The 15,145-nt window shown below is 45.0% G+C and overlaps 1 protein-coding gene across 1 annotated transcript; it reads right to left on the bottom strand.

Moving 5' to 3' along the window:
* Window positions 1-27: 27 nt before the first annotated feature.
* Window positions 28-12,668, bottom strand: ache (acetylcholinesterase). The gene is made up of 9 exons (XM_052063365.1): window positions 12,439-12,668; window positions 7,925-8,418; window positions 6,473-6,696; window positions 6,108-6,368; window positions 4,937-5,159; window positions 4,654-4,854; window positions 3,589-3,778; window positions 3,333-3,511; window positions 28-3,161 (listed from the first exon to the last, which is right to left on the bottom strand). The coding sequence occupies exons 2-9, from the start codon at window positions 8,352-8,354 to the stop codon at window positions 3,040-3,042; spliced, it is 1,830 nt and encodes a 609-aa protein (XP_051919325.1). The 5' UTR covers window positions 8,355-8,418; window positions 12,439-12,668; the 3' UTR covers window positions 28-3,039.
* Window positions 12,669-15,145: the final 2,477 nt, after the last annotated feature.

The raw sequence follows: 15,145 nt of genomic DNA, 5'->3' as shown, positions 1-15,145 counted from the left end.
TAAGGAGTCACACGAGGTCAAGGTGGATAGAAGCATAAGGATATCTTTATTCGTATTTGCTACAAGTCAGCATTCAAGACACACATAGACATATTGGGAAGCGACAAGAAGCCTTCGACATTTATGGCGTACAAGTCAACTGTTCCAAACGTGAGGCCGAGTGAACACTTAACGCTTCAATTCTATTGCTTCGAAAACGCAGCCTCGTCATCGTCGGATCGCTTCCTGGCCTTTAGCGCATTTGGAAATAAATATCAAATATATCATATATTTGTTATTGCTAACATCAAACCGAGCACACAGTTGAGATACAATTCTCACTTTTATGGTGTTATTCTTGAAAAGTAAACCTGGACGCAAAATAACAGTCTGGAGCAATTTTAAGGGAATACTGGAGGGACATGCACTAGGATGGGATTGGAGTGCGGAGGAGAGCTAGCGTCAAACGAGAGGATCATCACGCATGCATTCAGACATCAATTTCCATCCCGAGTTCACTCCGACGTCTGCGACTCCCGTCCTTCACTAATTTTTTTTCTTGAGACCCCTCAAATTTCAGTTTGCTTGCTCAATGCACAGTTCCAAAATGTTTTGGGGTTTTTTTTTTTTGTCTGGAATTCATGCCATCTGTTAAAAAGCATCCAAAACCAAAAATTGTCTCGTGAAGAATGAAACTTCAATCCAATAAACATTTAAAAAGTCATTTTCATGAGTCCAATTTGATGTTCACACTCTAAAATGGATATACAGTGGTGCCTTGAGAAACGATACCCTTTACCAAAAAATAAAATAAAAAAAATATCAAAATCTTCTTAGAAAAGAAGACGCGATAATAACAACAGCTGTACCGTTTGTGTTCGAATATCCGTTGCTGCTGCTGATGCTAACGTTAGCATGTTGGTAGCTTTTTGCATCGCGTAGTAGCATTAAGCTAGCAGATGGTAAAGTTCTGTTGTTTCAAATATGAAATTTGTAATTCTCTCTGATATTAAAAACCTTGAAGCCTCTTTTTGGGATGAAATGATCACGAGTTCCCAAAGTGCCGCTTAGCCAACTGACTTTACTGATACCAGACAGCCCTCAGACCCGATGTTTGCGCTAGCGAGTCTAAGCAAAAATGAATAAATAAATCTTCTGGATGACTGTTCCTAAGTCATATCTCAAGGCATTGCTGCATATTAAAGATAAACAAGCATCTGCAGCGCTGAAGTTGGAAATGACAAAATCCCGACAAAAATCCACACGCTTGGGGAACTCAAATGATATCTGCAGCTCTAATGTTCATATTTTGAAGAACAAGAAGAAAAAGGGGAAAAAATGAGTTCAACACAAATGGCCAGCACAGAGGGTTAAATGCTGAAGCAACATCCAGTCGGTTGCTCTCGTGCGTGTTATGCAAGGATGTGATTCTGTCTTTTCATCTTTCCATCACATAACGCACCCCCCCCCACCCTTTCCACCTCCTCCCTCGCCTTTTCCATCCATTCATCGTGCTCCACTGGCTGGCAGGCCAGAGGCTGAGCCAAGGCTCTGTCACATTATCCCGCCGCTGAGTGAATTACTCAGCCTCCATTAGGCTAACGAGAAAAGAGAGCGAGAAGGCCAAAGGGGTGCAGCAGCGAGAGCAAAGATGGAGGCGGGACGGGGGACAAGAGAGGGATGACGGATAACAGGAAGCGGGGAAGTGGATGGCAATTGATGGTGAAAGTTGAGAGCCACCACAAACTAATCACCTACAGGCTGTCATGACAGAGCTTGCTTTTAATCCCTACTACGGTGTTATTTATAGTGGACCTGAATAGCTCCTTCACTAAAAATGTCTTCGTAGTGATAGGGAAGTAGGGAATGATGACTGTGTTCAAAAATCATTCACTCTTTCCCAACTGTTTAATCACGACATACGTATTCTTAGACAGTGGACTATAAACGACATAATTGTTGCAGGACAAGTACAGCCTACAGGATCCGGAATAAATATTAAATAATAATCCATTTTAACAACTGTAATACGAGTGAGTGAAATCCCCAACTCACAACGCAACTACAATGAACCCCACAAGCAACAAAAATACGCAGTTATTGAAACAAACAAAAAAAGAGTTTTGTAGTTATGTGTAGATGCCACAAGATGGCAGCACAATATCTTTTTTTTCTATTAGACAAGGTGATGGCCTGACTATATGAAGGCATTTCAACAACATTCCGTGGCCCCAAGTTTACGCCAAAGGAAAACATGGCTTCAAGAGCAAATAATGGGGCTATGATTCACACAAAAAAAGTACAAACTGATGACTTTGTAAATACATGGGAATCACTCTGTATTGTTTTGAATTAAACTGCGTGTATTTTACAAAATGAACTTGTACTTTATGTCCGTCTGTGTTTTCTGCAAAAAAAAAAAAAAAATAACAAAGAAAATATTTGATTTCCTCATTGGCACTGTTGCTCAATAGCATTGTGGGCGCTTATTTAGTCGATAACTTACACTCACTCCACATTGCAACAGCACTACCAAATGGCCCAGTCACTACATAGGCCACTATATAGTGGATAGGGAGCGATTCCCGATCAAAATGGCTTTTGTTGGCGATGAAGGACAAAATTATTTGTTTTGTTTTTACATCCACATTAACCAACACCAAAATAACCAAACCCTGATGTGTTGGGGGAAAAAAAACCCGAAACCAAAACAGTGCGATATGACAGCGAAGACGAGCAAGTCAGGACATGCACCACAAGTCCTCTTTATAGCCATTCACTTCTCTCAGATGCAAAACACACACACACACTCACACACACAAATATATATATCTCATCAATAAATTAATTACAATCATTCAAAAATAATAAATAGAGATGTACAGTGTTTGAGCATTCTATGTACTACTGTCAATAAAGTCGATAGCGGCTATGGAGGAAATAAGCTTGCCCACTCCCTCAGAACTCTATTGTGGTTTGAACCCGCCAGTGTCCCCTCCTGGGTACGCCCGCCCAACCCCACCCTCCTCGCTCCTCCCTCTCCCACCCCCCCCGGGAACCTCAGAGATCGGTGCAGCGCTCCTGCTTGCTGTAATGGTCAAACTGGCTCTTCCAGTGCATCATGTAAGAGGACCAGCGGTGGAACTCCACTTTCCACTGGCGCTCGGCCTCATCGATGTTGTCTGGGGGAGGAAAAGGAAACAGTTGCATGCGGTTAAATCGCCTTTTTTGAAGGTATCCATGGTTTGGAGAACTGTGACGAGAGGCTCACGGCGGGATACCCCCCGTCCCTCATTCGAGCCCCATTGCGATTTCCCACCACCACTGCCACTTATTTACTCGGCAGATCTTACCTGTGATGTTGAGGAGGCGTGGCAGGAAGTGGTTCCAGAAGGCGCACATCTGGTTCCTCAAACCCCTGTGGACCTTGACGGGCTCAGTGTTGAGCGCCACATATTTCTGCTCGGCGACGGTGAACTGAGGCCATCGCTTCCTGCTCTCCACCGTGCCGTCCACGTTCACGTTGGGATTGCTGCGCACCAACAAGAGGCACGGGGACAGTGACCGGTTGATCCAATGGACCCGATAACAGATGACAGCGAATCTCACCCAGATCGCGCAAAGTTGGCCCAGTATCTCATGGTGCGGCGACTCAGCTTCTCCTCCTCCTGGGTGTAGTTGAAATTCTTCTCCAGGGGAAGGCCGAAGACAAACTCGATCTCGTAGCCGTGGATGACGCCCATCCACTCGGGCCAGGGCAGGTTGGACGCTTGGTGGTCGAACAGGTAGAGAAAGACCCCTGATTGCAGAGATGAGAAAAAGGCTTGGAAGTGTGGATGGGAGAAAGCTTGCCGTGGGACACAATCACACTGTTTTTTTTTTTTTTTTGGTTTCAAGCCTTACGGTGGCCGGCACTCATCCCAGATTGCTTTGGGAAGGACGGATTTATGCGGCCATTGCACTGCACTAATGTGCCTTTAAGCTCAACATAAGTTAACGCCATACCTATCGGCCTTCAGGTCCGGTGCCATTTTTTCCACCTTGTGTACTGACTACTTTTTGCCGAAATGCCACAAGATGGTGCCAAAGCAATATATCAATATTCGACACGAGGTGAGTTTTACAGCAAATATCGTACCGGCCCGAATATAAGACTACCCTGATTGTAAGACGACCCCCTCTTTTTCAAGACTCAAGTTTGAAAAAAGACTTTTTGAACACCAAATTCATTTTTATACAGAAATTAATCACAGTACATCTGAAACAAATGATTATAACAATATATTTGAGAGAAAAAGCATGCTGAAGTTTACACTTGTCAGCTGCCGGTTAACCTGGCCGATCTTCGACCCACTTTTCTCCAGATTGTTGCCGCGTTTCTCAATTTTCTGTTACTTTGTGACAGGTATTCACTTTGGCCTGAGGAGTCAAGTTCAGCATTCGCGTCAATGATATCTGGCGCCATCTAGCGTCATAAATGTGTATAATGTCTAAACCCTCAATATAAGGCGACCCCCACTTTTTTCTTATTTCAATGCAAAAAACACCATCTTATATTCGAGCCAATATGGTATTGGAGGATGGCTTCCAGAAAAAAACCCATGAATAAGCCAATTGGTGAATGGTGAAATGGAACATATCCTCCATGTTGAACGGGGAGGGTGTTGAGCGTACCCGCGTTGGGCTTGAGAGCGTTGTGTTGAGCGAAGGAACGAGCGAAGAAAGCCAGAGGGCAGATGACGTTGTGGTCGCCCACGATGTCATCCAAGGCGTCACGGTTCTTGACGCCGTTGTTCTCGTCCATCCAGTCAGTGTACTGCAGCACCACCGCCTCCAGGCCGATGTCGTTAGCGTGCGGCACGCTCAGCTTGGCACCTTGCGGAGAGAGTCCACCGTTCAGGGGCTGAGCGCGAAGTCGCTACAGACGGACGGCTGGTCCGTCTCGGGAGAGCCTCACCTTCCAGAAAGTCCCTCCTGGAGATGAGGCTGTCGTTGTCCTTGCTGAAGCCGGGCGCGCCATACAACAGGAAGTAGGTGCCCTCATCTTGGTTGAATCCGAGAAGGATTTGAGTGTCCTTAAAGTTGCCCGCGTTGAGCATGGCCTCCGGCGTGTCGGGCACAAAGTCGCCGTCCACCACGGGGACGAACGAAAAGCGAAAGATGGACATCCAGGGGAGGACCTGCTCGGAAGATGGCACAAATGTGCTTGACAGACAAGTTCAACATGTGTAAAAACGGTGCCGTTAAAACAGCCGACATTCTACGATCAGCCTGAGTTGAGGTGCACAATGACCGAAAAGATGTGCTGTCTGTTTATTTTATACGACTTGTCAATTCTTGCTCACTGCTGCTACCTGGAGGCAGTCAACTGCAACTGCCTTTGGTGGTGAACGGCGCGACTCTTATATAAAAATACCGATGTCAAATCGAAGTACGGTATTTTCTGCACGAAAAGGCGCACCTAAAAGCCTTCTATTTTCTTAAAAGCTCACAGCGCGCCTTCAAATCCGATGCGCCTTGTGTATGGTTATTACGGTAATATCTCCACCCCAAAATGGCTCCTTGCTAGAGACATGCTTACAAGGCAGAGTTCAAACTTAAGGCGATCGGGTTACGCAGTTGAACACGGAAATAGAGCAGCGGCAAGCGAGTTCAACGTTAACGAGTCAATGTTCTAACCTGCTGTTGGTTAAGTGAACTGTGTCGCTGCTTTAGTCAATATGTTTTACTGACATTTGATCGTTCTGGAGCAATGGCACTCAACAGCTAAGCTATGTTAGCTGTTGTCGTTTGTTCAACGCTTCTTAGATCTGTGATGGCTGGTTGCGTCGCCGCTGATTGGTTGAACCACGTGGGTACGTGCATGCGCTCAAAGCAGAGAGCAGCGGACTATGGACTGCTGAGGCGCTTCACTCGAGTGGCGGCATTTTCTTGATCGTAGCTCCATCTAGTGGATGCATTGTAGATTGCATCTTATAGTGCGGTGGGTCCAATATATGAAAAAAAAGGCTATTCATTGACATACGTGACGTAAAAAAGGAAGTCCTTACATCCGCCGTTACTTTAAAACGAGCACGTTTTGGAGTTAAGCGTTACGGGCATCGCCAGGCGATGACGACGGTCATTACCTGAAACTCGTGGTCAATGAGCTCCTGTGGCGTTTTAGTGCGCAAGCAGTCGACCAGCTCGGTGTCGTTCCCCCAGTTGCAGCCCACCAGTTTGGCCAGCTGAGTGGCCCGGCGGCGGGCCTCGGCCGGGCTGACGGTGGCCCAGGGAGTGTTGGGGACCCCGCTCTGGAGGATGGCCCTGGAGAAGATAGGCCGGCTGTCCGGAGACAAGAGGTGGAATCCCACCGAGGCACCGCCGGCGCTCTCCCCGAAGATGGTCACCTTTTTTTTCAAGCGGACAGACAAGCCCATATCATTCATAGTAAGCCCGCATCCAGTCAAGCGTGTAGAGATGAAGAACCCCCCCGCCCCCCCCTCAAACAAACCTGTTTGGGGTTTCCGCCAAAGAAGTGGATGTTATCTTGGACCCACTGCAAGGCCATTCTCTGGTCCAGCAGGCCCACGTTGCCGGGAGCCTCAGACGAGCCGTCCAGAGCCAGGAAACCAAAAGCGCCAATGCGGTAGTTCATGGACACCACGATGACCGTCTCCGTGTAAGCTAGGTAGCGGCCATCGTACACGTCCAGCGATGAAGAACCGCTGTAGAATCCTGAAAAAACAAACAACAGCAAAACAATAAATAAATAAATAAATAATACTTTGGCCGACTATACTGAAGTCAGAAATTATAGTCTCACATGGTGGACAAAAAAAAAAAAAAGTGTACACACCGCTCTTCAAATGCGTATTTTGTGACCTTAATTTTTTTTTATAAAAACGCGCAAGACCAAGAGATCGTGTCTTTGGACTTTTTCCTCAATAATGTGAACGAAGATATTTAGGTTGCACAGGTGCGCACACCCATTTTTAACTGGGGTTGTGAATGAGTTCAAAATGAATCATTCAAAATCAAACTCATGAAACCTAAAAGTTCAGATGTTCTAGTAGGCTTTTCCTGACACGTTTTCTTTCAGAACTGAAGCCCGACTGCTGATCCAAAACGTTTAACATTCTAACGTCTCGGTTTCAGCTTATTGATACCGCCAGCATGCTTAATATTGCTAAGGTGTTCTTTTGGTGAGGAGCGATGTGCTTGTGGCCAAAAAGTTTAAGTAAGGAGAATGTTGCCACATGGATGAAACAGCCAGCACTTGCCAGAAATTCCTGCAGTTGCTTTTTCTGTAGCATCCCTGAACTGTTGTCTTCTCATCAATTTTGACGAGACGTCCAGTTTTTGGTAATATAACTGTTGTGCCAGGAAATGGCAGGAAAAGCCCCCTAGAACATCAGAACCTTACTCTGGTCTTTTGTGTGAGTTTGATTTTAATTCTCAGTTCTAGGAGGGTGTGGACAATTGTGTAACTCAACATCATTTCTCGAGCGCTTTCTCAACAACCGCGGCTGTAATAAAAAGTGCGCCAATAGACCGCATTGGCCCAAATATAAGACGGTGTTTTATGCATTGAAATAACATTTTAAAAAATGGGGGTCGTCTTATATTCGGGGTCTAGACACCCATTTACGACGCTAGATGGCGTCAGATATTATTGACACAAATGCTGACTTGACTCCCCAGGCTAAAACGAAACCCTGTCACGAAGAAAAAAATGTTCTAATCATTTCTTTCAGATGTACTGTAATTATTTTCTGTCTAAAAATTAATTTGGTGTTCAAAAAGTCTTTTTTCAAATTTGAGTCTTGGAAAAAGAGGGTGTCGTCTTATAATCAGGGCCGTCTTATATTCGGGCCAATACGGTAATTTGAACAAGGGAACTATGCGGTGTGTCAGGTGTAGTGAGGGGGGCGCGGGAGGTTGATATGTGGCGCAGGAATTGTACCTCCGCCGTAGATCCACACCATGACGGTGAGATTGTGAGGTCTGGATGACGGCGGCACCCACACATTGAGGTAGAGGCAGTCCTCACTCATCTCCCTGTTGGGGTTCCACATCTCGCTGCCTGTGAAGCCAGGGAAGGTGTTGTCCACATACTGGTAGCAGGCCTTGGGGTAGCGATGGGCCTCATACACGCCCGGCCAGTGACGCTTGGGCTCGGCCGGGCGGAAACGCCCCTTCCCGACGGGCGGCTCGGCAAAAGGGATGCCCAGGAAGGCCGTGACGTGACCCCGCTCCAGCACGGGCATGTGGATGCCCCGCACTCGGCCCGCTAGGGTCACGACGGTGAGGTCCGCCTCACTCTGAGAGGATGTGCTCGGAACCAGAAGGGAGAAGAGGACGAGCGGGAACACCAGAAGGATGGCGGGCTGCATGACGGCGAGCGAGACGGCAAACGCGGGAGGCCGGAGGGGCTCGTGGCTCTGTTTCCCCGCAGAACTGCAGACGGACACGGGAGGAGACGAGGTAAGTGGATTACCGCAGCGATGAAGAACAGATCCAAAGTGGAAGAATAAATCAGATGAGGGCATAAAAACAAGGACATCTGGAAGGATCTTCAAGGAACTTGAGCTTGGGGTAGGAGACGTTTAGACGAAGATGACGTGACGGCAAAAACAAGGACGAGGGAGGTCGATTCTTACCGTCTGACTAAACCTTGGTTCACAAATTGTCCTACAAACAAGAGTTTGGATCAAATAATTCAAAAGCAACATTCGGCGTCGTGTGCAAGCCGGCGGCATGTCCAAAATAGATCCGCTATACAACGAAGCGGGAATGTTCCAAAATAGTGACGATACCCTTACACACGCACGCAGTTGGCGCGAATGCTAAATTTGTCGCTATGACAACCATACATTGCAAAACATAAATAGACGCACGGAAACAGACAGCTGGTCGATATCTGTGTATTGTAGCATGTTTACGACGCAACTAAAAGCGGACTTGACTTCCAGCCATTGGGATTTATTTTGACAAGAAGCAAAATGGTTTCCTCCGCCGTCGGATCTTGACATGGCGGCTTGCGCCGTAGCTGCAATACAAGAGTGACTGGGTGAGATTGTGTGCGGGCACGGCAAGAGGGACTCTCAAAGCGCTTGGCGGCCCCCCGGGTGAGGACACGAGCGGCGGCTGGATCAGCTTTTTATAGACGCGCGGTTCGGTGCGGAAGTAGAAGGAGGAGAAATGGACGAAAGCTCTGTCGAACGCGCATCCGCAACCGAGTACAGTGGTACCTCTACTTACAAAATTAATTGGTTCTGGAAGAAATTTCTGAAGTAGAGACGCGTTTTCCATGTAAATGCCCTAATCCGTTCCAAGCCCGCCCAAAGTTCAGACATAAAGCTTTTCTAAAGCATAAAAATGCATCAAAATGTGTAACAAATGCATGTTAGACTTAAATTATTGCACGATAAATGAGAATTGTGCATAATATCAAAAACAAAGAAGAGAGTAAAGAATAGAAATGGTCATTTAACTTAACTGGGTCCTTATCGTTTTTCATGTTCTCTCTCAGAAGTGGTTTTTGCCTGGCGTTTTGTAAAGAACTGATTCAAGGATGTCGGCTTTTGTCGGCTTTTACAATCCTTTGAAACATCCGAGGCAAACATCAGCATAGTGAACGATCGCCTGACTGGTAAACATTTTTTTTCTGGGTGATTCACATTTACATCAATCGGAACGCCTCATGACCCGAGGGGCGAATGACGAGGACGCTGCATAGACATATCGCGATCTTTATAAATACTAATGACTTGACTTGACTATTTAGCTATCTACATACAGACGTATACGATAGAGGTCCTTCTTGGCCAATGGGATGCCAGGATGATGCTAGGTAATAGCCAATGGCAGAGCAGCTAGAAGTATGTTGCATCATGTGTTGTCTTGTATTATTTTGTCATTTTTTTGTTAACTTTTCTTTCGATGGCGGCGCGAGCGGCTCCTCTTGTTTTATGTTGAGAGGGAAGAAATTTAATCTGTGCTACAGCACATCTGACAGTAAAGTTGTTTTCAATTCAATCAGGAAACTCAGCGCTTTCGCATTTTGAAATTTATTTCGTAACAAGAGGCAATATTTTCCTGTTGAGGCATTTTGCAACTTGAAACTTTCGTATGATGAGACGTTCGGAAGTTAGAGGTACCACTGTACGCAAAACCCAACATCAACACGGTACGTTTGGCGCGTGAAGCTCACCCGTCTACCCAGAATGCAACAGTGCATCACGTTCGGGCACCAAACGCTCATAAACCACATTTGACCCGCTGTACTGGGAACATCCCTGAAAGAATCAGCAATGATGACTTTCTTTCTTCCCTACATATCACTTATGGCTGGAATTATGAGGAGGAGTGGGCAGGATTAACCCCCAAAGAGAGCTGCTGGAAGCTAGAGAGGGAGGTGGTGGAGGGGGTTGGGAGGTTGGGGGGGGGGGGATCTTCCCTAATGTTTGGATGTGGACAAAACCCTTGCGGTGCGGTGTAAACACTTTGAATGGGATGGATGGGAAAGAGGAGGGCTTGTGTGTGTGTGTGTGTGTGTGTGTGTGTGTGTGTGTGTGTTGGGAGGAGGGGGGGGGGCACCAAGTGGAAAGAAAGTGTGTCACTTCTCAAATTAGACAGAAGAATTTGTGTATGAAGTTCACAGGAGGATTGAATTTACAGGCAGGGACGGACGGTGGCAAGCGGGAAGGGGCATGTCATAAGTTTCCACCCCCCGCCCCCACCACCACCACCACCATGGAAAACACCCATTGAGTAACACTCATTAATTCATTATGTACCTGTGCTGTAAAAAAAAAAGGATGCAGTGCAAACGAGGCATTTTTGTCTCCGTACTGTGAATGAATAACGACCGCGAGTCGCTTCAGCTCGACAACAAAGCCAATTTAAAACAAAGCCATAGTCGATCGACAACCACATGGTTTGGATGTGGATGCGCCTTTTGGTGGATGCTTCAAAGTGTCAACAAGCCAATAAGCCGCCGACTTATTCGAGTGCTGCGCAGCGGCTTGACTGGCAGCGGGGGAATTTTCCATCTGGCAACAGCGCTGGCGCATAAACATAAACACACAAACAGCACATCGTCAAAACACTCAATTAGGGCCGCAACTAACGAGTATTTTTAATAGGGTTTATTCTGTCAATTATTTGGGAGGGGGGGGGATCAATCACATTTTTTAAAAGTTAATTTTAATACCTTTTTTGGGAACCCCCCCCCGACAAAATTTCAAATTGACAGTGCAGAAGATAATGAAAATTATGATATTTAGTCCGTAACATACAACAGAAAATGGGCAAAAAATAATTAATTATTCATCTTCCAAAGCAGATGTTTGCAAATTTCTTGTTTTGAAAGTACACAAAGATAATCAATCTGCTTTAATGGACAGCTACAGAAACCAGAGGATATTTACTGTTGGGAAGATCAAAATTCTGTAAATTTCCCCATTGTGGGACAAATAAAGGATATCTTATCTTATCTTAATATTCTGAGGATTGGGACTACTTTCACTTTTAACCACACAAATAGTCAACTATTTTGATGAATCAGTTCGTAGTTATGAATGGATTATTGGTTGCAACGCTATACTCAGTCTGGCAAGAGGCTTGGAAAATTCAAACGTCTGCTCTGAGGCAAAAACAAAAAAGCGGTCACCGTTGCAAGTGGCAGCGCAAATAAGCTGCATGCACGTCGGCTTTGATTTTGCGCTAACACACAGACAACATGAGCAGAATCCTTTTTACATTTGGTTACAATTAGGGAATGTAGGACCAAGCTGGAGTACTCCGAGATACAAACTTTTGCAAACTCCACACAGGATTGGAAAACCACATCCTCACAAGTCTGAAGCAGATATGCTAGTTAAGCCCTCATGCACCACGCCGCCCTGAAATCAAATATGAATGTGTGTGGAAATTGATGCAAAAACTGTTCCAATGTTTCGAAGCTTGAATGGTATTAGAGGAACTACTGTAAAGACAAATCACATAAGTGTGTGTGTGTGGGGGGGGGGGGGGTTTCAAAACAGATTTGGAAAAATATCCCATTATTTTTTTTCGACAAAGTGAAGGGCTAAGACCTTAAAAGTGAATATTTTGGCTTGTATGTTCAGGCCAAGTCTACGCACCGTACATAAATAAATGGAGCAGTCGGATTCGTGCGCATCATTCCGTCATCGAGCAAAAGTAAAGCTTGACCGTGCATTAATCTGGTAACCATGGCTACGGGTGATGTTGAAATGATGAACTTAAAAGGCATCATGTCATTTTACGTCGAGTACGATAACAACGCCAAGCGGACGGACCGGATGAGGCCGGCGCAGGTTGTCATCCACTATCCTCTTCTCCTTTCGCGCCTCTTCTCTTGCGTCAATAGACACACCAAACAAGCAAATGGTTCTAATATCGAGTGCGTGTCATTTGAATGTTTTGGGGAAATGCTTTTTGGCTCCGACCTACCTGGCTTCCCCTTGGGTGGCAAAGCGATAGTGAGCACTTGCGAGGTGGCGCTTCCGACTCGGCCTTCCTCTTCTTCTTCTTTCTCGGACGTACAAATCACAGTTGCGGACGAAATGTCGCGCAGTTTCTTCTCCCGGCAGCAGTGAGTCGTGCTCACATCCAGCAGCAACAACAGCAGCAGCAGCAGCAGGACGACAACACGGGAGTCTGTAGGGAGAAGGGGGCGGGGGGAATGGGAAGAGCTCGCCAAGTCTCGCGAGAACACTTCCGAGTACCGTAACAGTCCTGCTCAACAACTTCGTTAGATGAACAGTAAAAGCCCAATGGCAGCACTGGGCATTCTTTGCTAGTCTCCCTCCACGTATGAAAAAGTATAAAATATTTTTTAAACGATTTTAAGTCAGGAAACAGGGGTATTGAAAGAAACGAGGCACTTGCAATGTGCATTTCAAAAACGATTTTAGTTCAGGCTTCAGAGTTATTGCTCCATGTGATGTTCAAGTGAGCAGGATTACAAAAGAAAACGATTGCAGTATCGTTGACAGATTGTCCCCCCCCCCCCACACACACACTTTTATACAAGTAAGCTAACAACAAAGAAATGGCATTGTTCATAAATAGCCTCGACAGATCATGTACTGTATATATATTTTTTTAAACAAACTGTGGCACATTACAATTATATAAAGCCTCAACACTAAACAAAAAGGACAGATTACAGTAATTTACATTCACTTATTGTAAATTACTCCAAGCCATTGTGATACAAGTCATTCTTCATAGAGGAAAGACAATTCATGCCTATGAGTATTATATTCAAACAAAAACGGCTGGAACAGGTTCATTTGATTTCCATTAATTTCAATGAGGAAAGATGATTTGAGATATAAATGTTTTGGGATATGAGCGCATGGTCACGGAATAAATGAAACTCATATCTCAATGAACCACTGCACTGACCACCATTTCCTCCCTCCATTTGAAAATCTTTACTTTGTCAAAAAGGCCTGGTACTTTTTGCATCAACCTCCGCAAATGACAACACATCAAATAGAGTGAGGGAAAGTCAAGTTTTTGGTACTTTTCAAAATATTATAATATTATATAAGTATTGTTCGTTTAATCAGTAAAAACAAATCATTTGTACATTTTCTGTACGGTAGTTTCTTTGGTAAAGGGGTTGAATCAACGCTTCGCTTTTACCAAACATCAGTATTGAGTTTGCCAAAATGCTAGCCAAAACCATGCGAAATAAGAATCCTACGATTCTCGCCTTTGGTCAGCCAGCAATGTCAGGAAGAGACGAGAGTGGACGAGGCACTGCAGTGGAACGATTTTAATCAACTTAAGTGCCATCGAGCCGACCTATCCCGCCTCTCTGTTCTCCTTCACGTACATTAAAACACGCACGCGCATAAGTGCACTCGGGCAACGGTAGTGGGAATCTGGTGCAGTACACGTTGTTTTGCTGCACTCATTGTCCATGAATCCAACAACACTTAAAAAAAAATCTTATATTAAATTGTTTCAAGACATCCCAGGTGGAGTTTACTGTAAAAATAAACACACAACATAAAAATGTACACACAATGTTAATTTAAATCCAAGACATGCTTCCTTTTAATAACATCGCTTGTGCTAATGCTAAAGTCAATGTAAAAATCCACTTAACATGCTAACGGGAAATTAGCATCAGCTTCCGGGAGTTTTATTCCTTCAAATGACTAATAGTCACACACAAACGCTGTCGGAACACATACACAATTAATATAAAAATACACAAAAGGCAAATATTGCCTTTATTAATCTGTGAAAAAAAGTTATATTGAGAGAGCTCATTTGCAACTTTCTTCTTCTACCCTTCTTTTCCCATTGTGTTTACTCCATGAATCCATGGCACCACGCTACCCCCAAGAGGTCAAAACGCGAACAGCAGGAACACTCGGTGTTTTCATTTTCATTCATTCATTCATCTTCCGAGCCGCTTGATCCTCACTAGGGTCGCGGGGGGTGCTGGAGCCTATCCCAGCTGTCTTCGGGCAGCAGGCCGGGGACACTCTGAATTGGTTGCCAGCCAATCACAGGGCACACAGAGACGAACAACCATCCACGCTCACACTCACACCTAGGGACAATTTAGAGTGTTCAATCAGCCTGCCATGCATGTTTTTGGAATGTGGGAGGAAACCGGAGCACCCGGAGAAAGCCCACGCAGGCCCGGGGAGAACATGCAAACTCCACACAGGGAGGCTGGAGCTGGAATCGAACCCGGTACCTCTGCACTGTGAAGCTGACGTGCTAACCACTGGACTACCGGGCCACCCTGTTTTCATTTTATTTGTTGTTATTAATTCCATTATTTCAGTATATTCTAACTTTGTCACAAATGTATTTTCTGGTTGTTCTTCTAAGTTAGACTTCAAGTTGCATTTTGAAGAATTCAATATATATATATTGTCTTAGCAACACATATGTCCACGTTAAGTCCCAGGTTAAGTCCCATGTGTGAAAATAAAAACAACTACAACAAAATAAAATGTTTAAAAATTATGATAAAGAGATAAGGGAGATGCTTGACTGTGTGCAAAGATGCAATCTGCAAAGCTGCAGTCGAGTGAAAATGCAAGAGGTTTGAGTTTCACATATTTACACAGTCATTTTGTGCATAAAAACAAAGAACAACGTTCAAGAATAAAGTATTCAATGT

The sequence above is a fragment of the Hippocampus zosterae genome, chromosome 1 (assembly GCF_025434085.1).
Source record: "Hippocampus zosterae strain Florida chromosome 1, ASM2543408v3, whole genome shotgun sequence".
In the NCBI taxonomy this organism is placed as follows: domain Eukaryota; kingdom Metazoa; phylum Chordata; class Actinopteri; order Syngnathiformes; family Syngnathidae; genus Hippocampus; species Hippocampus zosterae.
Note: the sequence above shows the minus strand (reverse complement) of the source record. Positions and strands in the feature narration are given on the sequence as shown.